General features: G+C 45.0%; 1 protein-coding gene across 3 annotated transcripts in view; it reads right to left on the bottom strand.

The window, feature by feature from the left end:
• Nucleotides 1-27,477, bottom strand: part of TP63 (tumor protein p63) — a 166,683-nt gene that overhangs the window by 19,098 nt on the left and 120,108 nt on the right. For all 3 annotated transcript variants that reach the window (XM_087933716.1, XM_087933718.1, XM_087933717.1), the window contains 6 exons: nucleotides 24,283-24,469; nucleotides 22,160-22,275; nucleotides 20,381-20,490; nucleotides 19,444-19,580; nucleotides 16,301-16,383; nucleotides 12,482-12,624 (listed from right to left, as the gene is read on the bottom strand). In XM_087933716.1, the coding sequence (XP_087789842.1) occupies nucleotides 12,482-12,624; nucleotides 16,301-16,383; nucleotides 19,444-19,580; nucleotides 20,381-20,490; nucleotides 22,160-22,275; nucleotides 24,283-24,469 (776 nt within the window). The remainder of the gene's footprint in view (nucleotides 1-12,481; nucleotides 12,625-16,300; nucleotides 16,384-19,443; nucleotides 19,581-20,380; nucleotides 20,491-22,159; nucleotides 22,276-24,282; nucleotides 24,470-27,477) is intronic.

Genomic DNA, 27,477 nt, shown 5'->3' with positions numbered 1-27,477 from the left:
GAGAAGGAGGGAGGAAGAAAGGAGGCAAGAGAGATGGGAAATGAGAGGAAGATGACGTCTAGGAGAAGGGAGGGCAGAAGAGGAGGGCGGAGTGAAATGAGCAGTCAGCCTAGAATCCCTACGTAGCCACAAGCAGACGAAATCTATCCTCCCTTGAGGGGTGTGGACTCTCATCTAACTCCTAGCAGGGACTGACCGTTAGTTGAGAAGATTCCTCGGCATTAGCAATAAATAGGTTTAAATGGACCTTTACGTGTAGATCGGGCCTTTCTGACCAGATGGGAAGGAGAGGGAAGGAGGGAGGGAGGGAGGAAGGAAGGAAGGAAAGGAGGAAGAGGAGGGAGGGAGCGAGGTAAGAAGGAATAAAGGACATAGGAATGAGAAGAAGGGAAGGAGCGAGGGACTGAGGGAGGAAATTAGAATGAGAGGGAGAGGGGAAGGGAAAGAAGGAAGGGAGGAAGGAAGAATAGGAGGGAGAGACAGAGGAAGAAAAGAGAGGAGGAAGGAGTGACAGAACCTGGGGGTGGAGTCAAGAGAGGCACCAGCCTAGAATCCCTACATAGCCACAAGCAAACTAAATCCAACCCTCCTTGAATACCGAAGACCAGGGCTCTTCAAACTTGGCTGCTTGAAGACTCGTGGACTTTCAACTCCCAGAATTCCTGGAGCTAACAGGACTGGAGGAGGAGGAATTCTGGGAGTTGAAAGTCCACGAGTCTTCAAGCAGCCAAGTTGGAAGACCCTGCCGTAGACCTTTATCTAACGCCATGCAGGTGGCAACGGCGTGAGCTGAGACGATTTCCGTGCACAGACTTTTAGCCGTACATCGTTTTATCCGAAATAAACCTCCGTGCATTGACCAGCGTGCTCCAGTTCCCGGCCTTCTCCCCCAGGGCACCTCGGCAGCCAAGCCAAGCAGAGCCAGGGCTGGGACCCCTAACACGAATCCCCCCCAAGACGGAGCAACGGAACCGTTCGAAAATCCAGACAGACTCCCCCTGGGGGGAGGGGCCCCCTCCTGTCATCCGAAAAGCCCCCGGACCTCCGAAGACCTTTGCTCTGTGCACGGCCATCGACCTGCACCTGGACAAGGGGGGAGGGTCAGGATTCCAAAATCCCCCCCCTCTCTAAACACAAACCAATAGGAAAAAAAAATAAAAAAAAATGATTTTACAGTTGACAAGGCTCCATCCGGCACGGGGTTGAGCCTAGCAAACCAGAGCGAGGGATGGCACCCCAATCTGTATTTCAATGGGGGTTGCCCAACTCGGAGCAAACCCTGTTTTACTGCAACCGGGGGTGGGGGGAAGAGACACAATAAATGCTGCGTTTCCAGCAGACCCCCCCTCCAAATTTTCAGGGCCCTTGAGATCGGGCCAGTCCAGGCCACGGGTGCAAATTCCTTCTCGCTCTGGCATCGCCCGCCTTATTTCAGCGGAGAGGTGCAGAATCCTATCAGAGCCTCGGTCTTAGCTGACTTGTGTGATTGCATTAACCCTATTTTTGGGGTGTGTGTGTGTGTGTGTGTGTGTGTATGTATCTTGTATATTTAGGGTAGCCTGCACCGCCGGTATTGACGGGCAGAATATGCCAGCGCCGTGTTTGGGCCTGGGCCGCTTAGCCGACTCTGTTATGGACAACACATCATATCCCTGTTGGGCCATGAAAACCACCGAGCTCGGAGAACACCAGCGACCCTGTAGTCGTCCTCCCCTCCCCCCCACATCATAAAACTGGGATGGTCACATGGGGTGCCCTGACTTAAGACGGTCATGACTTATAATGGAAATTCCAAGCTCCATTACAGCTGTAATTGGAGACTGAGGTGCTCTCCATCCATCCATCTTTCCTTCTTTCTTTCTTCCATCCACACTTATACATTCATTCATCCTCCTTCCTTCTCCCTGCAGCCTTCATCCCTCCACTTATCCATCCATCCATCCATCCTCCTTCTCCCTGTAGCCTCCATCCCTCCATCTTCCATCCACCCCCCTCCCTGTATCCTATATCCCTCCATCCATATCCATCCATCCATCCACCCTCCCTCCTTCTCCTGCAGCCTCTATCCCTCCATCCCTCTCTTTCTGTATCCTATATCCATCCATCCTTTTTCCTTCCATCCACTTATTCCTCCCTCCTTCACCCTGCAGCCTCCATCCCTCCACCCTCCTCCCTGTATCCTATATCCATCCATCCATCCATCCATCCATCCATCATCCATTCATTTATCCTTCCATCCATCCCTCTTCATATCCCACATCCTTCCATCCATCTATCCCAGCAGAAAAGTCTGACAACTCGCTGAATAGAAGACACAGCATAATTCAAGACAGGATTACAAATAAATAAATATGTATGTATGTATGTATGTATGTATATTTGTGTTATATAGTAAATAGGGAGAGTGGTATTAAAGTAGAATGAAAGTGGCTAGCCCGAATTATTAATCAGAGAGGACAATTTTGCATCAATAAAATAAGGATAAAATTGCAAATGTGACAGAAAAAGGGAACATGGGAAATGAACATAGAAATGAGATGAGAATTTTAGATAATATTGTAAAATAAGAGATGAGAATATCCTAAGGAAAATGAAATATGTTATAACATGAATTGGGTAAGTTTAATATTTAATACTAATAAGGATAATGTGATATCAAATCGAATAAATTAAATGAAGAGGTAACTATGGTCATGTTTGTATTGAAATGTGAAACCTGGAACCACACAGCTTGCCAAATGAGAATTTTTTATTTTAAAAAAATAAAATAAAAACAGGGAGGAAATTGAATAATGGAATTACTAGGTATGTTTAACGGATATGGTGGTAGGCATTTGGAGAGGATATTGAAATGTTGAAAATAAGCAATGAAGGATTATGATTTAATGTGAATATGTGTAGTAAGAGATATGACTGGTATTATTAAGTTGGCCTATGCTAAAATATATGATATATTCAGGGGTGAGATTCAAATTTTTTAACAACCGGTTCGGTGGGTGTGGCTTAGTTGGTGGGTGTGGCTTGGTGGTCATGTGACTGGGTGGACATGGCTTGGTGGTCATGTTACTGGCTGGGCGTGGCCAACTCAACATCACTCACATCGAGGCACGCATGTCCTCGCCTGGCCTCTCATGACTGTGGGGATGCTGCAACAGTCGTAAGTGTGAAAAAAGGTCATAAGTCACTTTTTTCAGTGCCATCGTAACTCTGAATGGTCCCTCCACACAACCAAAGTACCAGCAAAGGAAGGGAAAAAGAACTCCAGAGAAGTTCCTGAGACAGGAAGTCTAGTCCTGCCAAGAATGTAATAAGGGTTAACGGAGAGGCAGTTTCTGTAAGCAACCCCAGAATGTTTCCTTCCTGCCTTCCTTACAGGATTAGCCCAGTCATTTCTTCTAACAACCGGTTCTCCAAACTGCTTAGAAGGTTAACAACCGGTTCTAGCGAATAGGTGCGAACAGGTAGAATCCCACCCCTGGATATATTGATGCCACACGGTTAATGTATTTTTGTGCATGTGTAGATTGAAATAAAAAAAAAACTTGATTAAAAAAAAAAGGATGACAAAGGAGGAACAAAATGAAATGCGAATGGCAAACATTTAAATGGCTTTAAAAATTATTTCAAATAATTACACTGAATTGTTGAACTGTTCTGCAGCAAGTTGTCCTATGGCGACTTATCCCCATTCCATACCACTGGATGATGTCAGAGGAAGCGGAAAGGCAGGGGAGATTCTAAGCTAAGCACACACTTCACGCCTCCCTCCCTTAGGGGTAACAAGAGAGCAGCCTTCCAATTTCTGCCAGAAAGAAGAAGGGGTACACTTATTTTCCAAAGCCCCTGAGGGCAGGACAAGAAGCAACAGATGGAAAGTAATCCAGGAGAGAAGCAACTCTGAATTAAGGAGACATTTCCTGACAGTGAGAACAATTAACCAGTGGAACTGCTTGCCACCAGAAGTTGTGGGTTCTGGAGGTTTTCAAGAAGGGACCGGACAGCTTATTTGCCTGAAATGGTATAGAGTCTTCTGCTTGAGCAGGAGTTGGACTAGAAGACCTCCAAGGTCCCTTTCAATTCTGTTAATCGAGGAAAGATCCAGACTAGAATTAAGGAGAAACTTCCCAACAGCACGAACAATTAACCAGTGAAACAAAAACTGTCTTCAGAAGTTGTAAACAATTCTAGGAAGTTTGGGACCTTTTCTATCAATGGCTAGATAATAAAATATTAATAATAGAATATTTAGAAACAGGAAATAATGAATATATTTTTCTTTTTTTCTTTTTCTTTTTGATACTATCTTTATAAAATTTTATTAACATAGACTTGGCATGAACTTTATGATTTGTTATAAAATAAATTAAGTAAATTATACCGTATTTCCCCATGTATAAGCCACCCCTTTTTTCCAAAATTTTCAAGCCCAAAAAGTAGGGGGGTGGCATATACAAAGCAGGTACACTTTTTATACGTGAAAAATGCATAAAATAATAAAGTAGGAATAAACTGGTTTTCCAGCAGTATGCTATACTTTTTTGTAAAAATTGTACGTGATGATACGATTACGAGTGCGAGTACGCGATAGAAATGCATACGCTAGGCATCGGCCTGAATGCTTCGTTCCTACTCTCGTTCTGATGCGTAGATTGCTAGCGTCGCCGCACCGCTTCAGCGCCATGACCGAAGTTGTAGATCTAGACGTCGAATTTTGTTTCTTTGTAAATTTTCTTTCTTCATAACTTGTTTCTCTAATAAAATATTTTTTTCAAAACTTCACAGTCCAAAAATTGGGGGGGTGGCTTATACAAAGGGGGTGCTTATACATGGGGAAATACGGTAGTTATCTCGTTAAAAGTATGAATTAATAAAATTACAGTCAAATGATCGTTTAATAACGATATCAGGCTATATAATTGTTGATTGATAGTATGAGCTATTATGTAATATAACTACAACGGAGACTACGAAATGGATGCACAAAAAAAAGTGGTAAACCATCCGATACACTGTCTGTAAATTCATGAAGGAGGATGAGGTTTTTATGTTTTATGTGTTTTTGTTTGTTGTTAAAGTCAATAAAACTTTAAAATAAAAAAAAGAAGTCGTGAGCTCTCCAACACCGGAGGTTTTTAAAAGAAGAGACTGGGCAGCCCCTTGTCCGAAACGGTACAGGGGGGGGTTGGACTAGAAGACCTCCAAGGCCCCTTCCAACTCTTCTATTCTGTGATTTGAGCCTAGCTGGCAGTTTCCCCAACGGGTTCTGAAAAAGATCCCTCAACCCAAAGGTGTTTTTCCACCCCCACCCCTAAAAAAAAAACAACAACTGGACTTTCTGGCTTTGGAAATGTCACCCAAGAAGCTTCTTCGGTTCATGGATGAGAAGGGAAAAAATTTCGAGCGAAAAAAAACAAAAAACCCAACAAGAAAGTCCAGTTGCCTTTTGGAAAAGAAAATACCCCTAGGCACTACCACCACGATCTAAATGTCTCCACCGAAGTGTCCTACAAGACAGCGGAGTCTGATTCTTCAATCTCAACAACTGCAAAAATAATAATAATAATAATAATAAAATGTCCCCGATCCTGATTTCGTTCTGGTTTTTAGGGAGTCGAACGCCTTTTATTTAATTTCACAACCAACGTTTCGGCAATCGGAAACCCCGTGTGATTCTCGGCCCCATCCCCAAAGGCCTTCTGGGTGTGGTAGCGCACATTGTGGGAAGAAAATACAACAGCAGCGACGCAAGGACGGCACATCCAAAGCCATTTCTCAATCTTTCTCCAAAACATGAGGAGATGACGACGTTGGGAGGTGTCGACAGCTGGGATCCACTGCCGTCCTCTCACGGCCTCGGGTGGGCTTGCTCGGAGCCAGCGGTCCATGGTTGGTTGGAGAGAAACTCCAGCCTTTCAAACCAAGAAAAGTTTCCAAAAGCAGTTTTGGCTTACGAAGACAGAAGAGTTGTGAGTTTTGAACGGCAAGAGGTCATTCCAAGACTCCAAGAAAGACATATATATATCTAGCCATTTTTCTCTGCCTGCAGAAATCCCCCTATTACACATACCTTACTAGCCTCCCTAGTTACACACCTCCCTATTATACGTAGCTTACTAGTCTCGGACCAGCATTTAAACCCGCGCACGGATTTACAATCCGAGTTTCAAGGAGTCCATCTGTGTTAAAATTGAGCAGCCCCCCCTCGACCGAGGAGGAGGAGGGATACGACGTCACCCCTCTCCAAATCTACAACAGGGCCCTTTCAGCACTTCCCAGAGGGTTACAACGCCTATTTGCACTCTTCAAGTGAGCTTGAGGGCACCAACGAACTTCCAAGGGGCCTCAAAGGACTCTCAGGGAGAGCGCTAACAACCAGAGGACCGAATGTAAAGCATCCTTCGCCGTTCAGTCAGAACTGAAGAGGCTTCTTGGATGAGAGGCGAAACGTCTTCAAAGGGAAACGAAGTCAGTGGCCTCTTGGAAAAGAAAATAAAAAAAAGCCCTTTTTGGGGGGACAATCCGAGTTTCCATTCAGTCCGGCTCCGAGGAAAACACCCCGGGGGTCTCCACGCCTCTCGTAAAAGGGGTTTGACACGGTCGGAGGATGGCGAGGCCGCTCCAGATCTCGCGTGACGGAAACTACGGAGAGGTAGAAGGCCGAAGGAGTCTGAGGAGTTGGTGACGGCACCGTTGGCCACGGGCCCGGACTCAACCGGCCACTTTGCCCGGCTACGCCTTATTTTCGTCACCCCGTACGATGAAAAAGAGTTGGAGGGAAGAAAAGACATCTCGACCCCCCGCTCTGCCCCGCCCACAATCCCCTTCCAACAGGTCGGTTTTAGGAATGGACGGCAGAGTTGGGGCGGCTGGAATGTCTGAACGCAGCTTCCGTTCTTTGGGGAAGGTCCCTCCGGGCTTCCGTGCTCCTGAAGCAGGCGGAGAGGAGACTGCGAGGAAGGAAGGAGAGAAAAAGAGAGGCGTGAAAAGGAAGCAGGAGGGAGAGAGGAGGAGGAGGAGGAGAGAACGAGAACGTGGGACATTGAGACACCGTGGGGAGGGATCTCGCAGATCAACGGAGAGGGGGGGAGAGGAGAAAGGGAGAAGAGAGGGAGGGGACAGGTAAAGGAGAGGAGAGGAGGGGAGGGGGAGAGAGGATGGGAAAGAGAGGGAGGGGGAAAGAGGAGAGAGGAAAAGGGGAAAAGGAGAGGAGAGGGAGGGGAGAGAAGGAGGGAGAGGGGGGAAAGAGAGGAGAGAGGGAAAGGAGAGAACAGGGGTGGGGAGAGGGGGAAGACAGGGACGGAGGGAGAAAGGAGAGGAGAGGAGAGAGGGAGGGAGAGGGGAGAGGGAGACAGAGGGGGATGATAGGAGATGGAGAAGAGAGAAGAGGGAGAGAGATGATGGGAAAAGGAGACAAGGACAGGGATGGGGAGAGGAGAGAGGAAAGGAGAGGCAGAGGGGAGAGGAGCAGAGAGGAAAGGAGGGGAGAGGAGAAGAAGAGAGGAAGAGGGGAGAGGAAGGGAGGAGAGAAGAAGAGAGGAAAGGAGAGGAAGAGAGCGGAGAGGAAGAGGGAGAGAGGAAAGGAGGGGAGAGGAGAGAGGAGAAGAAGAGAGGAAGAGGGGAGGAAGGGAGGAGAGAAGAGAGGAAAGGAGAGGAAGAGAGAAGAGAGAGCGGAGAGGAAGAGGGGAGAGGAGAAGAGAGGAAAGGAGAGGAGAGGGAGAAGAGAGGAAAGGAGGGGAAGAGAGAGCGGAGAGGAAGAGGGGAGAGGAAGAGAGGAGAGGAGCAGAGAGGAAGGGAGGGGAGAAGAAGAGAGGAAAGGAGAGGCAGAAAGAAGAAGAAGAAGAGGAGAGAAAGAGGGGAGAGGAAGAAGAGAGGAAGAGAGGAGAGGAGAGGAGAAGAAGAGAGGAGAGAAAGAGGGAGAGGAGCAGAGAGGAAGGAGGAGAGAGGAAGAGGAGAGGAAGAGAGAAGGCCAAAGTGCGATCACCAGGAACAGGGATAATTCCACTCACTTCCAAGCCATTCCAGGGCAACGTGGCATGAAAAGGCAGCCGTGGCTGAAAGGCCACTTTCTCCACGGTCACTGGGGGGTGGGGTGGGGTGGGGGAGCTGGATCAGCCTGAGCCAATGCCAAAGCCCCTGTCCCCCCAGTTTCCCTCTGGGGAAAGGAGGACGTAAATCCAGAGCTCCGTCCATCGCTTGGGATCCAAATTAAAAAATGGACCTCACTCCATCCTCCAACGCCCGGCATCTCGGGGGGGGGGGGCGAAGGACGGCTGGGGGGGGGCTTTAGACGGGGGGGGACTCTGCTCCCCGGGGGGAAGACCCTGGCACCCCAATCCTGCCCACGGAGGTGGAACAGCAGCAGAGAACACCCCAACAACGGGGTGGGTGAGTGGAGGCAGAGACTTCCTGCTGATGGACCCCCGTAGGGAGGAGCAGCGTCTGTGTGGAAATAGGAGACCCCCCACCCCACCCCACCCCCACTTTGGGTTCCTGGTGATCAGGAGGGGCTCGGAGGGGTGGAGAAAGGAGTCCAGAAAGGAAAGCCAGGACAGAAACAAGACTCCAAGCCAACAGCGACTGCATTCCGATCCTCTCTGTGCCAAAAAGGCTCGCACAAAGAGCTTCGTGTTTTTCCCTCTCCCCCCCCACTCCCCCCCCCCACACACTCCAAAGCAGGCATCAAACTCCACAGAGGCAGGGAAGCGTCGTCTTCTCCACACCCCACTGACCCCCCGCCCCCCCATGCACGAGTCCTGCATGCAGAAGGACCCCCATCTCCACAACAGCCCTGAGATGCTGTGAGGGGCTGCCCCAGAGAGGAGGAGGAAGGGGGTCAAGCGATTCTCCAAGGTCAGACAAGGAATAATGGATGGAAACTGACCCAGGAGAGATTCAACCTGGAAATAAGGAGGAATTTTCTGACAGGGAGAACAACCAACCAAAGGAATAGAAGTTGCCTTCAGAAGTTGTGGGAGCTTCATCCCTGGAGGCTTCCAAGAAGAGACTGGACTGCCCTCAGTCAGAAATGGGGTAGGGTCTCCTGCTAGGATGGAGGGTTGGACTAGATGGCCTCTGAGGTCCATTGCAGCCATATGATTTAAGGAAGGAAGGAAGGAAGGAAGGAAGGAAGGAAGGAAGGAAGGAAGGAAGGAAGGAAGGAAAGATGGAAGGAAGGAAGGTAAGAAAGGAAGGGAAGGAAGAAAGGAAGGGAAGGAAGGAAGGAAGGGAAGGAAGGAAGGAAGGAGGAAGGAAGGGAAAGAAGGAAGGAAGGAAGGAGGGAAGGAAGGGAAAGAAGGAAGGAAATGGAGAGGGTGGGAGGAAAGCGAGGAGGAAGGAAGGAAGGAAGGGAAAGAAGGAAGGAAGGAAGGAGGGAAGGAAGGGAAAGAAGGAAGGAAGGGAAGGAAGGGAGGGAGGGAGGAAGGAAGGAGGGAAGGAAAGGAAAGAAGGAAGGAAGGGAAGGAAGGAACGGAGGAAGGGAAGGAAGGAAGGAAGGGAGGAAGGGAAGGAAGGGAAGGAAATGGAGAGAGGGTGGGAGGAAAGGGAGGGAGGGAGGGAGGAAGGAAGGAAGGAGAGGGAAGGAAGGGAAAGAAGGAAGGAAGGAAGGAACAGAGGAAGGGAAGGAAGGAAGGAAGGAAGGAAGGAAGGAAGGAAGGAAGGAAGGAAGGGAAGAAGGAAGGAAGGACGAACAATGGGTGGACACTTCCCAGAGAGAGATACAACTTAGAGCCAAGGAGAAACTTCCCAACACTGAGAACAATTAATCTGCAGAACTTCAGAAGTTGTGGGGCTGCTCCATGACTGGAGCCTTTCCAGAAGACACCAGACCATCACTTGCCTGAAACGGTATACAGGCTCTCCTGCCTGAGCAGCGGGGGTTGGACTAGATGACCTACAGGGACCCTTCCAACCCTTGTCCATTCTGCTCTGCCCCGCCATGCCGATTATAACCCCGCACGGATGCTGCAGACGAGAGAGCAAAACCTCCGTCCTGTTGGTTGCTTGCCTGGAGTATTTTTCCCCACACCCGCCGTGTGTGCCTCGGGAGAAGGAAATTCCGGGGAAGGGAAAGTCGCCGCCTCCAGGGGGCAGCCACGAGCTTCCCAGACTTCTCAAGCCACCCTCTAGTGAAGGTTTGAGGGTATTGCAGGGCAGATCAGCCTTCCCCCAAGCGGGCACCTTTCACAAATGGCTCCACTGTTTTAACTTTCTCCCTGTCCGCGAATCTCTCCTGGGTTCTAGGTTACGTCTCTCCCGGATCAGCTTCCACCCGTCGCTTCTTGGAACGCTTCAGATAACACTTTATCCACGTTACGACACTTTGCAAACTCGATCCTTGATCAACTCCTCGCTTTTGGTCTCCTTCGTCGACGTGACCCATCCTGCACAACCTCCCTCGAACACACCTCCATTTCCCTGGCAAATATTAATAGCAGCCTTCCAATCTTGGAGGGGCTACCGCGAAGAAGAAGAAGAAGAAGAAGAGGAAGAGGAAGAGGAAGAGGAGGAAGAGGAAGAGGAAGAGGAAGAGGAAGAGGAAGAGGAAGAGGAAGAAGAAGAAGAAGAAGAAGAAGAAGAAGAAGAAGAAGAAGAAGAAGAAGAAGAAGAAGAAGAAGAAGAAGAAGGGGTGTCCACCTATTTTCCCAAATGACCCGAAGGCAGGACAAGAAGCCAACGGTTGGAAACTCGTAACAGAGTTGGAAGGGGCTTTGTAGGTCATCTAGTCCAACCCCCACACCATTTCAACAAATCTAAAATGAAGAACTTTCCTGACAAGTCAAAACCATTAATCATTGGAAGAGAAACTGCAGGTGCTCCAACACTGCAGGTTTTAAAGAAGAGACTGGACAAGAGTTTTTTTTTTTTTTTTTTAAATGGTTATAGGGGGTCCTACTTGAGCAGGGGGCTGGACTAGAAGACCTCCAAAAGTCCCTTCCAATTGTGTTTCTTTTTCTGTTATTTCTTCTGTGGTTCGGTTTTCGTTCCTCCTCCCTCCAAAGAGGTATCTCATTGATAACAGTCCCAGCCTTTTCTCTCCTTTTCTCTCTCTTCATCCCTCGTTCCTTTCCCACCTTCGTTCCTGGCTTTTCCACTTCACCCCGTTTTCCACCACACTCAACTTTTAACCCTTCCGGGCCGCCGTTTTCCTCCCAACCAACATTCATTTCCCTCCACACCTCTAAACCAGCTTCAATTTACTCCGCTTGTGTTCCCCATTTTTATCAAAGTCCCCAAACCAAGTTCTCGGCAGCCCCGTTTTCACCGGAAGTCCTATTCTCCGTACTTTTCTTTAACAAGATTTATTGATTTATTTTCGGATCATTGGAAGGGGGAAAAAAAAAAAGAGATTAAAATCCACCTTATCTCCCTGATTCCTGGAGCAGAGAGATTTTTCTGTGGTGTCTTTTAGTCCCAGAGAACTGGCTAAAAAGAAAGCGCAAGAGCGGTTTTTCCTTCTCTTTCTCTCTCTCTCTCCCTTCAGTTAATAGCTCTGGGCAGACAGCCAAGAACCACTTAACAGTTGCAGCTGGAATGCAGCCGGTACAGGCTGAACCAAGTCAATAAACAACCAAAGCTGACAGGATCAGGGCAGGGAAACCCATCAATCACCCGTCTGGATCCAGCAATGGGGAAAGATATTCCTGGAACCGATAAGCAAAGAATGTGCAGGTGGCCGGAAGGTGAATCAGGCCATGAGCAAACCAGCATAGCAAACGAAGTCTTCTACTTCCTCTACTTTTTCACCTTTTATCTATAAGTGCAATCCTTCATTTTCCCCTGTCAAACGCAGCCATCCAGGCCTTGCAAAACACCCCAGCTGAGATCCCTATCTCTGTTGCGTCAGGCAGTTGTGTTTCCCAGAAAATAAGACCTTATATATATATTTTTGCCACAAAAAAAAAAAGGGCACCGGGTCTTATTTTCGGGGGATGCCATCCGCTGACTAACCTCACTTGCGCGCGTCGCCCCGGCCTCCTTTTTCGCTGTCCAAGAAGCGTCTTCAGCTCGGATAGGATTGATGGGAGACAGGAAGGATTTGTATTGCTTGCAAGACAGCTGGTCCGTTGCCTCCTTTAAGGCCTCTGCACCCTCTACAGATTTTTAGCTATACAATTTGGGATGAAGACCCTTGGAAGGGTAGGATTTCCAGAGGGGGGAGGGGGGGGGGTAGAAAAATGCAGGCTAGGGGAACCATTTGCAACACTAAGGCGACCCCGAGGGGACCCTTCCCCTGTTTTCGGTGACCGTGTTTGTGTTGTATCCCACCCTGGGTCATCAGTCTCAGACGCACACACAAAACCCACAAAACCAACGCAACGGCGATCTCCTAGCCCTCCCCCCCCCCAGGAAAGGCCAACACAATGCCAACGACAAGGACACTCCATCCACCGCGGCTCAAGTGAGGGATGTCCTCATGCAAGGTGGGAGGGGGGCGGAGAGACACACACCGGCTTCGAAGTCACAACTCCAGTCACAAACTCACTGTTTCTGCAGCAAGTGCTGGTGCTGCTGCTGCTGCTGCTGTTGCTGCCGGTAGGTCTCGATGGTGTGTTGGGGGAGGAACTGCATGAGCTCCAGGGACTCTTTAATCTTCAGAAGCATCTCGTAGGTCTCCCGGCCTCGAACCTGGAGCCAAGAAGGGGGGGGGGGAGGAAAGGCCTGAATGAGAAGCTCGGGGACTCCAGAGAAGACGGCCACGGGGTCGTGGTCCAACACTGCCTTCCCCCCCCTTTTAAAAAAATAAATAAATTATATATTTGTATGTATGTATGTATGCATGTATGTAGTAGATAGGTATGTATGTATGTAGGTAGGTAGGTAGGTAGGTATAGATATAGATAAATAGATAGATACAGATATAGAATACATCCATTTCATTTCAACCATGTGTCGATTAGGTACATATTTTCATGTGCTTACAATTTATGATGAATGCTCTTCTTATCAGTATAACAATATAACAATCACATTTTCATATAAGTAATATCCAATATATCTGTTTTAACAATCTTCTCTTACTACTTTGTATATTCATAGAATAGAATAGAATAGAATAGAATAGAATAGAATAGATATTGGAATGAAGAATAGAATAGGAACAGAATTAAGAAGAGGGGAATCGAATAGAATAAGAGAAGAGAGAAGAGAGAAGAGAAGAGAAGAGAAGAGAAGAGAAGAGAAGAGAAGAGAAGAGAAGAGAAGAGAGAATTGGAGAAGAATAGAATAGAGAATATACTAGAGAATATAATATTACAATAGAATAGAACAGAGTAGAATAAGCAGGGAATAGAACAGAATAGAAATACAGAGAATAGAATAGAATAGAATAGAATAGAACAGAATAGAGAATATACTAGAGAATATAATATTACAATAGAATAGAACAGAATAGAATAAACAGGGAATAGAACAGAATAGAAATACAGAGAATAGAATAGAATAGAATAGAACAGAACAGAATAGAACAGAATAGAGAATATACTAGAGAATATAATATTACAATAGAATAGAATAGAATAGAATAAACAGAGAATAGAACAGAATAGAAATACAGAGAATAGAATAAACAGAGAATAGAACAGAACATAATAGAATAGAATAAAATAATGAATAGGAATGGGAATGGAATTGGAATAGAATAGAAATAGTATTCTTTATTGGCCAAGTGTGATTGGACACACAAGGAATTTGTCTTGGTGCAAATGCTCTCAGTGTCCATAAAAGAAGAGAGACATTCGTCAAGAATCATTAAGGTACAACACTTAATAATAGTCACAGGGTACAATAAGCAATCTAATATTCATCTAATCCACTTTAATTTGCTTCGTTTTCTAACCCCTGATAAAATAAATCCCATAACCATGTAATAATTCAGATTCTTCTTTTTCTGAAGATTTCCAATGTTCATCTATTCATTTCTGCACATTCAAAGACTTTCTCAGGTACTTTCCCCTCTATCCGTATTTTGTCACTTTTCCAATTCTGAGCAAATACAATTCTAGCTGCTGTTAATCCATGTAGGATTAAATGTTTTTTCTTTGCTGTATCCTTCGGGTAGCATTTCCCCCCCACAAAAATATTTCAGGTTTCAAATCTATATGTTGTTTGATTTTTTTTTTTTTCCCAACCGTCTTCCTGATCTTCAGGCAAACCTTCTCCAACTTGGCGTCCTCCAGATTTCAAGGGATCTTATTCTGAACTGCTGGAGGCCACCAAGGCTGAGGAAGAAAATTTTGGGGTGCAGGATGGATGATGCAACTGCTCTTTAGAAGGCCAGGTGCTGAAGATGGAACTCAAAAGACTTTGGGAAGGAAGGAAAGACTCGCTGGAGAAGAAGAACCGAATGCTGAGAAGGATGGAGGATGAAGACGACTAACGGGAAGGCAGAGGAGAAAGGGCTGGACGGAGACCCGGAAGCAGTCGCCGTGAGCTTCAGTGGACTCCAGAAGATGGCAGAGGACACCAAGGCCTGGAGGAACGTGGTCCATGGGGTTGTGATGATGGGTCGGACGCGACTTTGCAACTAACAACAACTTTAATAAGGAGGAATTTTCTGACAGTGAGAACAATCCACCCACGGAATTGAAGTCGCCTTCGGACGTTGTGGGAGCGCCATCCCTTGAGACTTTCAAGAAGAGACTGGACTGCCATCTGTCGGAAATGGTGTAGGGTCTCCCGCTTGGGTGGGGGGGGTTGGACTAGATGACCTACAAGGTCCCTTCCAACTCTGATTATCTGTATCTGATGATGTTCCCTAGTTTGGTAATGAAATATCTGCCAGAAAACCCACCCAGATCAGAGAGGAGCCAGGAAAAGGAGGAAGAGGAGGAGGAGGAGGAGGAGGAGGAGGAGGAGAGGAGGAGGAGGAGGAGGAGAATGACTATTATGGGGTCCTTGGTGTTCTCTGAGCTTGATAGTTTTTCTTGAAGACATACGTCATTACTAAACTAGGTTAACAATGCAAACCCTTTACTAAGATAGATTTGGTATGCTTTTATGATTTGTTGTGAAATAAATTAAGTAAATTATAGTTATCTCGTTAAAGTATGAATTAACAAAATCATAGTTAAATGATTTCTCAGTAATGATACTAGGTTATAACAATTGTTGATTGATAATATGAGTTATTATGTAATATAACTATAATGGTGCCTAGGAATCGGATGCACAAAAAAAAGTGGTAAACCAACCGATACACTGTTTGTAAATCTATGAAGGAGGAGGATGTTTTTATGTTTTATGTTGTATGTTTTATGTGGTTTTGTTTGTTGTTAAAATCAATAAAAAAATTTAAAAAAAAACAATGCAAACCCTTCTCCCTTCTAGCACTGATGATGTTCCCTCGTTTGGTAATGAAACGTCTGCAGGAAAATCACCGAGAAACCCGTAACTCTTCCTCCTTCTTCTCTACTCCGCAAACCTCCCTCCCTTCTAGAATGGATGACGATATCTAGTTGGGTGATGAAACATCTGCAAGAAAACCACCCAGCTCAGAGAACATCAATGGCCCCACCATTGTCACTGTCCTACTTCTCTCCATAAACCCCGCTCCCTTCTAGCACTGGTGAAGTTACTTAGTTGGGTAAAGAAAGGTCTACAAGAAACTACCAAGCTCGTAAGAGTCTCAAGGACCTCACAGACCTCCTCCTCCTTCTCTCCACCAGGTCCACCACTTTCTAAGCATTGATGATGTTACCTAGTTGGGACACGAAACATCTCCAAGAAAACCACCAAGCTCAGAGAGCACCAAGCACCCTACAATTCAACTCTTGTCAACGACAAATATTCTTTTCTATCAGAAAAGACCTTCCAACACATGAAAGTATTTTTCAGTCTGAGTTCAACTCCAGGGGACATCGTGTCTACATCTACGTTGTCTTTTGGGTGGCCCTATGGAAGTTGTCCACTCCTGCCTTCTTCCATGATGCTCTTCAGGCTTCCTCAACATACTTACAGTTCTGAAATTTCCTTTTCTCCCATCCAAAACCTCACCAAATTTGGCCCCCGTTAGCTCCCAAGAGGAGAGAAGCTTAGCTCAACCTGTCCCAAAAACTCAGAAGACACCAAGTCCACATTTCGAGTGAAGTAGCCAACTCCTCGTTCCTTCTTCCCTTCAAATTCTCGTTCTGGAGACCTCATACATGGAAGGAGATCTTGACTTTCAACCTTCTTGAATTGGCTTAGAGGTTCTCACAGCTTCTGAAGGTCCCCTCTTGCTTTGCCAGTTACCCCCAAAAAACTCAAGGTGTCCTTCTCCCAACGACACCTCCACATTTTTACCCAAGTCCTGGTCCTCACTTACTGGGAGATATAGGAGTTCATCATCTGGGTTGCGTCTTTTCTTGACCGAGGTCATCTGGATTCCATGCGTGCTCTGCCGGAAAGCTGCCAACAAGGAGGGGGGGAAAAGGAGAAAGTGAGACCCCAGCCTCAAGAAAGCTCAACTTGACCTCTCAATTCAGGGAAGCTCTTGTGATTTCTGAATTTAGAAATCTGAATTCTATCATGTCTGAATCCGCATCGGAAGCTAGAAACGAACAAGAGCCCAGAGGCCCACCAACAGAAGACCTTGGCCAACTGAAGGGTCATCAGGAAAGAAGGACTCCTCTTGATCCAGAGGGAGGGTATGCCCCAAGGGTCCAGAGGCTTCAGGCTTCTCTAGAGCATCAGAGGGTATCTGGAGAAACTTCTGGAGAAGATGTCTGGAGACAAGGGGGACAACCCACCAGGCCTTAGCACAGGGGTCCCCAAACTTGGCAACTTTAAGAGTTGTGGACTTCAACTCCCAGAATCCCCCAGCCAGCCGTGTCTGTTTCTTTTTCTCTCACGCCCCCAAAGAGGAGAGATTGCAGAGGAAGGGATTGCAAGAGAGTTAAGCTGTGCTGGCTGGGGAGAATTCTGGGAGTTGAAGTCCACGAGTCTTAAAGTTGCCACGTTTGGAGACCCCTTTCTTAGAAGATTGGTGGTTTGGTCTAACTTCCTCAACCATTGCCATACTGATTACTGGGTCTGCCTCTGAACTCAACTTCCAGCAAAGCAAAAGTAAATGTTGCGTAACCCTTTGTCTGAAGTGGTGTAGAGTTTCCTGCCTAGGCAGGGGGTTGGACTAGAAGATCTCCAAGGTCCCTTCCAAATCTGTTATTCTATTCTATTCTATTTGATTCTATTTTCTATTCTATTCTATTTTCTATTCTATTCTATTCTATTTTTTGTTCTATTCTGTCATTCTATTCTTTATTCTATTCTATTTCCTATTCTATTCTTTATTCTATTCTATTCTACTTTTTGTTCTGTTCTGTCATATTCTATTTTTATTCTATTCTATTCTATTTGATTCTATTTTCTATTCTATTCTATTCTTTATTCTATTCTACTCTACTCTATTCTTTATTCTATTCTATTCTTTATTCTATTCTATTTTCTATTCTATTCTATTCTATTTTTTGTTCTGTTCTGTCATATTCTATTTTTATTCTATTCTATTCTATTCTATTTGATTCTATTTTCTATTCTATTCTATTCTCTATTCTATTCTATTCTATTATTTATTCTATTCTATTCTTTATTCTATTCTATTTTCTATTCTATTCTATTCTATTCTATTCTATTCTATTCTATTCTATTTTTTGTTCTGTTCTGTCATATTCTATTTTTATTCTATTCTATTCTATTTGATTCTATTTTCTATTCTATTCTATTCTTTATTCTATTCTACTCTATTCTTTATTCTATTCTATTCTATTCTATTCTTTATTCTATTCTATTTTCTATTCTATTCTTTATTCTATACTATTCTATTTTTTGTTCTGTTCTGTCATATTCTATTTTTATTCTATTTTTATTCTATTCTTTATTCTATTCTATTCTATTTTCTATTCTATTTTCCATTAACATTGGTCAGTTCTAATTGACATCGTAGCCCGGTTGTTGTTGTTGTTTTTGGTCCACTCCAAACCACAGGTATTTTATCTTATTTTTTTCCCCCTCCTTTTCTTCTGACACGGAAGTTGGCACTATTAGCAACAGGATTATGGGACTGTTTACGCTCCCTTGATTGATGCTGTTATCCAGCATTTCACTTTGGGTTAATTGTTGCTTGTTCCACCAATTCGGTGAGTACAATCCTACAAGTTCGGACTGGCTTGAGGGAACCTTCTACCTCCCGTCCGGCCGACACCCGAGCTGCCTTCACACAAATGCCAAACCTGGTTAGGAAATGGCTTTGTGGCCCATTGGGGCAAAACGATGGACGACACAAACGATGCAAGCAGGTGAGGTTGGCCCAAAACTGAGCCCATAAACACAACATGCAGCTGTTTGGGGTGTGTGTGTGTGTGTGTCAAGCCCCAAACCCAGTCAAAAGCTGACCTTCTCCTAAATCAGCGTATTTCAGAGTTGGCCTCTTGAAGACGGGCGGACTTCAACTCCCAGAATTCCTTAGCTAGCTATGCCTGACCTTTTCTTCTCCTCCTTCTTCTCCCATCTGCTAAAGCAGGGGTCCCCAAACTTGGCAGCTTTAAGACTTCTGGACTTCAACTCCCAGAATTCCTGAGCTAACATGACCGGAAGGGGGAATTCTGGGAGCTGAAGTCCACAAGCCTCAGAAGAATTCTGGGAGTTGAAGTCTTCAAGCTGTCAAGTTTGAAGACCCCTGGAATGGATAGATAAACGAAGGCAGAATGGATAGAAAGAGAGATAGATAGAATAGATAGAGGGAGAGGGAGAGAAAATAGAATAGATAGAATAGATAGAGAAAGAGAGGTAGAATAGATAGAAAGAGAGATAGATAGATAGAGGGAGAGGGAGAGAAAGATAGAATAGATAGAGAAAGAGAGGTAGAATAGAGAGAAAGAGAGGGAGATAGAATAGATAGAGGGAGAGGGACAAAAGATAGAATAGATAGATAGAATAGAGAAAGAGAGGTAGAATAGATAGAAAGAGAAATAGATAGATAGATGGAGGGGGAGAGAAAGATAGAATAGATAGATAGAATGGATAGAGAAAGAGAGGTAGAATAGATAGAAAAAGAGATAGATAGATGGAGGGAGAGGGACAGACAGATAGAATAGATAGATAGAATAGATGGAGAAAGAGAGGTAGAATAGATAGAGAGAAAGAGAAATAGAATAGATAGGAGAGAAAGATAGGAGAGATAGATAGAATAGATAAAGAGAGGTAGAATAGATAGAGAGAAAGAGAGATAGATAGAAGAGATAGAGGGAGAGGGACAGAAAGATAGAATAGATAGATAGAATAGATGAAGCGAAGAGAAATCACAGAGAAAGGGATGATAAGAGAGTAAGCAGGTCAGAATGAGACACACCTCCAACGGCGTGTGATCGGTACCAAGGAATTCCGGGATGAGTTGTTAGTCCGTCCTACCTTCAAGGGGACAAAGCTTCAAAACTCGCTGTCGTGAGGGCTACCGCTTCTCTGGCTACTTACGGCGCTTCGTGCCGTCGCCGTTCTTTGTGCCGTCGGAGACCTGTTGCTTCCGAATGCTGTCTTCGTCCGCTTTGCGATCCCGGCCCGGGCAGGCACAGATCCGAGCCTCGAAACATCGGCGACCCAGGACTTGCCCGCTGCAGGGCGAAGAAAACAAAGCCCATCAGCCCCCGAGACCAGTTTTGAGAAAGGCCTTGTCGAGGATAGGGTGGAGAGAGCACCAATACGGCTCCTATTTATATACTCGCTGGATACCCGTGCTTCGCTACGCAACTACGTGCTCAGGCTTAGTTTTTGGAGAGGAAAATAAGGGTGGGTGGGGGTGGGAAGACCTACAAAGTCCCTTCCAACTCTGTTATTCCTTCCTTCCTTCCTTTCCTTCCTTTCTTCCTTCCTTCCTTTTTTCTTGTTTCCTTCCTTCCTTTTTCCTTCCTTCCCTTCCTTTCTTCCTTCCTTTCTTTTCTTCCTTCTTCTTTTCTTCCTTTCCTTCCTTCCTTTCTTTCTTCCTTCCTTCCTTCCTTCCTTCCTTTTTTCCTTCCTTCCCTTCTTTCCTTCCTTCCTTTCTTCTTCTTCCTTCCCTTTTCTTCCTTCCTTTCTTTTCTTCCTTCCTTCCTTTTTTATTCTTCCTTTCCTTCCTTCCTTTTTCCTTCCTTTCCTTCCTTCCCTTCTTTCCTTTCCTTCCTTCCTTCCTTCCTTCCTTCCTTCCTTCCTTCCTTCCTTCCTTCCTTCCTTCCTTCCTTCTTTCCTTCCTCCTCCTCCTCCTCCTCCTTCCTTCCTTCCTTCCTTCCTCCCTCCCTCCCTCCTCCTTCCTTCCTTCCTCCTCCCTCCTCCCTCCCTCCCTCCCTCCCAGCTCCTGTTCTGACTGATTGAAGGCTGAAAGGCTAAATTCCGGGGTTCGGCACCCTTTCAAAGTTTCCTGCAACCTCCCGAGACTTACTCTCTGGCTTCCAGCGTGACGATGATGAGGATGGGGCGCCGGTTCATGCCGCCGACGCAGCTGCTGTTGCACATGAAATTGTAGAGGACGGTTGTGAATTCGGTGCCAACCTGTGATGGGGGGGGGAGGGGGGGAGAGAGAGAAGAAACAGGAAGCGTTGGGGCTGAATTTTGGAGTTACACCTCGGAGTCTCAGCTGTAGGTCTAATTGTTGGGTGCTGGGGCTGCCGATACCACACAAAAGACAGGTTTATCTCACACACGCACACACGCACACACTCCACACACACACAAACACACACGCGCGATCCTGCTTTCCTGGATCTTCTCTTTCACGGCCTTCCTTGCAGGAAACCAGGCCCTTGCTTTGGTTCGCACAATGTGGACTAGCGGGCACATTTGCACGCTCACAATGCAAGGGGCTTCCTGGTTTGTTAACCCAGCAGGCGGCCGAGATGGGGAATTGGAATTTCTTGCAGAATAATTGCAACTGAAAAGAGAAGCCTCTTTTTTTCAAGTGGGAAAGAGTCGTTACAACCGCACGCAGGGCTAAAATATATATATATATATACATATATATAAATATTTGACTGCAATGAGCCAAGAAATTTGGATCGCTAAAGAATAAGCTTTTCATAGAGAGCTTTTTTCAAAAAAATAAAGTAAAATGTTGATGTGTGTATACAGAGATTTTAGTCTTCTCTCTTTACAGTTTATTTATTTGAACAATGTCCTGCTCTGTGCCAAGTGCCCAATTTTCTGCCCCTACTCACATGTGCTTCAGACACTTAAAAACAAGGCAAAGGAGTGGGAGGGAGGGAGGGAAGGGAAGGAAGGAAAGGAGGAGGAAGGGAGGGAGGGCAGAGGGAAGGAGGGTGAAAGGAAGAAAAGAAGGAGGGAGGCAAGAAGGGAGGTGGAAAATAAGGAAGGCAGAGAGAGGGAAGGAAGGAGGCAGGGAGGGAAGGAACGAAGGAGGGAGGGAAGGAAGGAAGGCGGGAGGGAGAAAGGTGGGGAAGTAAAGGAAGGAGAAGGACAAAGGATGCCAGAAACTGGGGATGAAGTCAAAAGGAGAGATGGAGAAGGAAGGAAGGAGAGAGGAGGGTGGAAAGAAGGAAGGCAGGGAGGGAGAGAAGAAGAGATGGAGAAAGAAGGGGAGAGAGGAGGGTGGAAAGAAGGAAGGTGGGGAGGAGAGAAGAAGATATGGAGAAAGAAGGAAGGAGAGAGGAGGGTGGAAAGAAGGAAGGCGGGGAGGGAGAGAAGAAGAGATGGAGAAAGAAGGAAGGAGAGAGGAGGGTGGAAAGAAGGAAGGTGGGGAGGGAGAGAAGAAGAGATGGAGAAAGAAGGAAGGAGAGAGGAGGGTGGAAAGAAGGAAGGCGGGGAGGGAGAGAAGAAGAGATGGAGAATGAAGAGAGGAAGACAGAAGGAGGACGAAGGGAGGGTGGAAGGAAGGAAGGAACATGGGGATGTAAAGGAAGGAGATATGTAGGGCAAAGGATGCCGGAAGCTGGAGGTGGAGTCAAAAGAGGACTCAGCCCAGAATCCCTGTGTAGCCACTAAATCCAACCTCCCTTGAATCCCACGGAGGCTTATCTTACTCCCAGCAGGTGCTGACCGTTAGTTGAGCAGATTCCTGCGCCTGGGGATCTTTTTCAGCCCTATAAACCCCTTGAGCTGACCCTTCAGGAGGGGTCCACCTGGTCTTTTGCACCTGATTTTTTTTGGGGGTGTGCATCATGAAAGACCTGGCAGGGAGACACCTCCACCTGCCCTCTCAGCTCACCTGGGGTGGTTCATAAGGGACGAGGACGCTCTGCCTCCCGGTGATGGGGTCTTCCACGTACTGGGCGTGGCTGTTGCCTTCCACGCGGATGAGATGGCTAGGAGGAGCAATTTGGCCTGGGAGGGGGGAAAAATAAAATAAAAAAAAGAGTATAGAAATCGTTCCAAAATCCAAAATTCTCTGCTTCTCCAGCCGCGAGTCAACCGGAAATGAAGCCCGCTTCCCCTTCAAGGAAGGCCGAAGCAAGTTAAACTTGGCTGGAAGACGCCCTGCCCATCTCCACACTGAGGAAGCACAGGTGGTCCTTGACTCACGACCACAACTGAGGCTACGACCTGCATCGCTAAGCGAGTCACATCGGATTTTATGACTTTTTTTTTTGTTGCGGTCAATGCCAATTATGAAGCGAATCCGATTTCTCCCGCTGACTTGGGGCGGGCAGCTCACAAACCTCGATTGTGGGACGCCGTGACCGTCGTAAATACAGGTTAGTCCTCCACTTACGACCACAAACGGAGGCCCCAAATTTATGTTGCTAAGTGAGAAATGGGTTAAGTGAGTTTTGCCTCATTTTCCAAGTTTTCTTGCCACTTTTGTGTGTCTGTGTGTGTGTGTGTGTGTGCAACATTGGCCACTTGAAGACTTGTGGACTTCAACTCCCAGAATTCCCCAGCCAGCCCTGCCTATTTCTTGTCTTCCCATCTCCTTTACAGCAGAGAGACTGCAGAGAAAGGGATTAGAAGAGAGTAAGCAGGTCACAGAGAATACAGGTCAAAAAGGGCTGGCTGGGGAATTCTGGGAGTTGAAGTCCACAAGTCTTCCAAGCAGCCAAGGCTGGACATCCCTGCTTGGAGGCGCTTATGCAAAATATTTAAAGCGAGAGGAAAAATGCTGAGATCTCCACAAAGGTCCTAAGACAAGTCATTAAATGCCATTTACACACCATCTCTGGAGCTTTGTTTAAAGAAGAGACAGTCATTTGTCCATATTGGCATAGGGTCTCCCACCTGGGCCAGGGGTAGGACTAGAAGACCTCTAGGGTCTCTTCCAATCCTGTCATTCTACACTGCGAGCACCCAACCCTTCCCGCTCCTAAATTTTCACAGTCAAATCTTCGTGACCACAATTCCTCCTCCTGTTTCCTTTCCTTTTCCTCCTCCTTTTTTTTATAATGCTTTATTGAGCTTTTTCCCCCATTTATACATAATACCAATAGTTTATTAAACAGCGCTGTGACATTATATATACATTTATGTGTCCTGTCAAAACTTACAATACATAATACTTTCCTACCCTCTTATGTATAATATACATTATTTACAGTTCGTTTGCCCCCACACGTATGGGGATGCTTCCCTTGATAATATATGATGTATTTTGTACAATTCTCTGTGCATTTGTACTTATATTCAATGTGTCCACAAACATTTTGTACAGTTGTACACGTTCAAATATGTGCAGTCACACTTATCCTTCTGTGCTCGCTCATGTACATACATTCTGTTGTGTTTTCCATTGACATATTCATAGACGCCTTGCACATTTGCATACATATATTTATATTTTACTGTTGTTTTGCACTTCTGGTTGGATGCTAGCTGCATTTTGTTGCCTGTATCCATGGTAATGATAATAAAGTTGAATCTAATCTAATCTATTCTTATATCTATTATCAATCCAAATAAACCATGTTTTCCATACCGCGTTTTATTCTGTGTCTGTTTTCCCTTTTAATTCCATAGTTAATTTATCCATTTCCACACGCACTAAATTTTGTTTGATTATTAAGCCTTCAGGTGGTATGGAGTTTTTCTTCCACTACTGGGCATATGAAATTCTTCCTGCTGTTAATATACGTAAGATAAGATATTTTGCCTTTCTATTATAGTTTTTTTTTTAAATTATTTCTAAGAGGAATAATAAAATACTGGGAAATGATTCAAACGTGGTTAGAAGAGTTAACTAAAAACAAAATTGATTTTGTCCCGGAATTATTCCTCCTCTTATTCCTTTCTCCTTCTTCTCTTTTTTCTCCATTTCCTTCTCCTTTACCTTCTCCCTCCTTCCTCCACTTCCCCCATCCTTCATTTCTCCCTCCTTCCCGCCTCCTTCGGACGCCTCACCCTCGTTGAATTCCCGGCTGAGTTCGTGATTCGGACATCGCTTGACCACTTCGGTCACGTGTTCGGCCTTCTTGTAAACCGGCATGGCTCGGATAACGGCCCCCTGGGGTGGGGGGGTCATCACCTTGATTTGGATGGGGCAGGTCTTGGCGATCTGGCAGTAGAGCTTCTTCAGTTCGGTCGAATACTGCAGCGGGAGAGAATGGAGAGAAAGGGACCAAAAGAGAGATCAACGTTTATGAAAGATAATAAGGGATTAATAGCTAAGATGTGAAAAGAAATGTTATATAGAGCCTGACAGAGATTAGCCCACTGTAACTACATAGCCCAAAAGGCATTAAGAGTTGTTAACCTAACCTTATGTAGCTTTTTCTCTGGTAATATTACACCAATAACTAGAGCATACAAAACATTTGCGAGACCAATACTCGAATACAGCTCATCAGTCTGGAACCCACATTACGTATCTGATATTAACACAGTTGAGAAAGTCCAGAAATATTTCACAAGAAGAGTTCTCCACTCCTCTACTCGTTGCAGAAGACCTTATGCCACCAGACTTGAAATTCTAGACCTAGAAAATCTAGAACTACGCCGCCTTCGGTCCGATCTAAGTATAGTATATAAAATCATACATTGCAATGTCCTACCAGTCAATGAATAGTTCAGCTTCAACCATAACAACACAAGAGCACACAACAGATACAAACTCAAGGTTAACTGCACCAAACTTGATTGCAGGAAATACGACTTTGGGTGGTCAATGTCTACCTGACTCTGGTTTCTTCCCCAAACCCCCAAAACTTTACCCTTAGACTGTCTACTATTGACCTCACCCCTTTCCTAAGAGGTGTAGGAGGCGTGCATAAGTGCACCAACATGCCTAATGTCCCTGTCCTATTGTTTCTTTATATTTTTCTTATATGTATCCATGTATTCATAACTATGTTTATTCTTACACCTATTATCTTGTAAGCAATTGACAAAAATAAATAAATAAAATAAATAAATAGATGTAACCATATAGTAGGATAATATTTATTATTATTATTTTATTTATTTTCAAAATACGTATTATATTCATTTACATTTTAACAGTACTGTGTCAAGCTACACTTATATTTACAATTCTTTTTTCATATCGAATCTTGTTTCTCTTCTCTAACCATCTATACAACATTTCCCATACCTCATAAAACTCAAGACTCCTTTTTTGCTTTAAATTCCTCGTAAGCCAATCCATTTCGGCACAATCAAGTTTATTTTATTACCATATTCTCACCTATTTTCCAGCTCTGGGCATAAGCAATTATTGCTGTTGTTATTATATGTTGTACGCCGTATTGGATATGTTTCTTTAAATTTCCTGTAATCATCCCCAATAAAAATGTTTCTGGTTTAAATCCAATATCATACCCTGTAATTTCTTGTATCCATTTTTAATAATATTTTTAATGAATTATATATTTTTATGTTACTCATTTATATAAGATAATGAGGTTATAATGTTATAATTTTGATATTATTGGCTTAAAAGAAAATATGTTTGTGTAAAAATTAGATACTAAAAGAGGAAAGGGAACATAGAAAATAAAATATACCCAACAGTGGCAGATGTAATATTGCGGGGACATAATAGGAGATAATATAAGTTAAGATGGAATTTTGAATGCTTAATGAATGGTACGAAATTGTAAACATGGTGGCACAAGAATACACAATTAAGGAAATTAAGAGATTGATTAGTATATTTTAATGAATTAAATATTCTGTTATCCACATGCATAAGGTTATGAGGATATATTGTTGTAAGTTTGATAACATACGTAACAGAGGCAAGCGTAATAATGCAAAGGGGATTTATTAAGGGATAACCATACATTAAGATGAAATTTTGAATGTGAATATGCGATTAAGGAAGATGGAGAATGAATAAAAATAAAGAGGCTGGTACAAAGCAATTTATGAGAATATAAAGAAGAAAATATGATAAGAGATAGTGATGTGGTGTTAGAAAGTTAGGTTTGTGATCATGGATACGACTGATTTAAAATGTGAAACACCTGGAACACCACACGGTTCTCGCAAAGATATATTTTAATAATTAAAAAATAAAAAAAACTTTTTGCAAAAAAAAAGAAAGAAAGAGAGAGAAAGGGAAAAAAAGGAGAACAATGAACAGGCTGAAATTCCCAAGGCTGGCTGAGTGGCTGAGCTCCCTGTTCCCTCCAACTCCCAAGAGTTGTTCACCTGATGCCGAATTTGCACCCGCGCCCAAAATGCCACAGTACAGGTGGTCCTTGACTTATGACCAAAAGGGAGTCCCCTGATTCCTCTCGCTAAGCAAGACATTCGTTAAGCAAGTTGGGGCTCATTTTAGCCACCTTTCTTGCCCCGGTCAGAGAACCGCTGCGGTCCTTAAGTAAGTGACAGCGTTGTTAAGTGAATCCGGCTTCCCCCCGTGCTGGTCGGAAGGTCACAAAAGGGGAATCACGTGACTAACCCGCCGTCCCTCCCCGGGGACACTGCAACCGTCGTAAATATGAATCGATTGCTGAGTGGATTTTGATGACGTGACCCCTTGGGATGTTGTAATGGTCTTTAAGTACGGAAAACGGTCCTTAAGTGTGGAAAACGGGCCTTGAGTGTGGAAAACAGTCCTTAAGTGAGAAAAATGGTCCTTAAGGGTAGAAAACGGTCCTTAAGGGTGGAAAACGGTCCTTAAGAGTGGAAAACGGTCCTTAAGTGTGGAAGTGTGGAAAACGGGCCTTGAGTGTGGAAAATGGTCCTTGAGTGTGAAAAATGGTCCTTGAGTGTGGAAAATGGTCCTTGAGTGTGAAAAACGGTCCTTAAGGGTGGAAAACAGTCCTTAAGGGTGGAAAACGGTCCTTGAGGGTGGAAAATGGTCCTTAAGTGAGAAAAACGGCCCTTAAGGGTGGAAAACGGTCCTTAAGGGTAGAAAATGGTCCTTAAGGGTGGAAAACAGTCATTAAGTGTGGAAAACGGTCCTTGAGTGTGGAAAAGGATCCTTAAGTGTAGAAAATGGTCCTTAAGTGTGGAAAACTCTTTCACGTGCTGTGGTAACTTCGAATGGTCACTAAACGAATCGTCGTAAGTCGAGGACTGCCCATATCTGCTCCTATTGCATACGGGGCCTTCAGAGGAGGTCTTCCTCCAGGATGGGACTTTGCAAAG

This window comes from Pseudonaja textilis, chromosome 4 (assembly GCF_049901715.1).
Source record: "Pseudonaja textilis isolate UNSWEBS1 chromosome 4, rPseTex1.2, whole genome shotgun sequence".
Lineage (NCBI taxonomy): Eukaryota > Metazoa > Chordata > Lepidosauria > Squamata > Elapidae > Pseudonaja > Pseudonaja textilis.
Note: the sequence above shows the minus strand (reverse complement) of the source record. Positions and strands in the feature narration are given on the sequence as shown.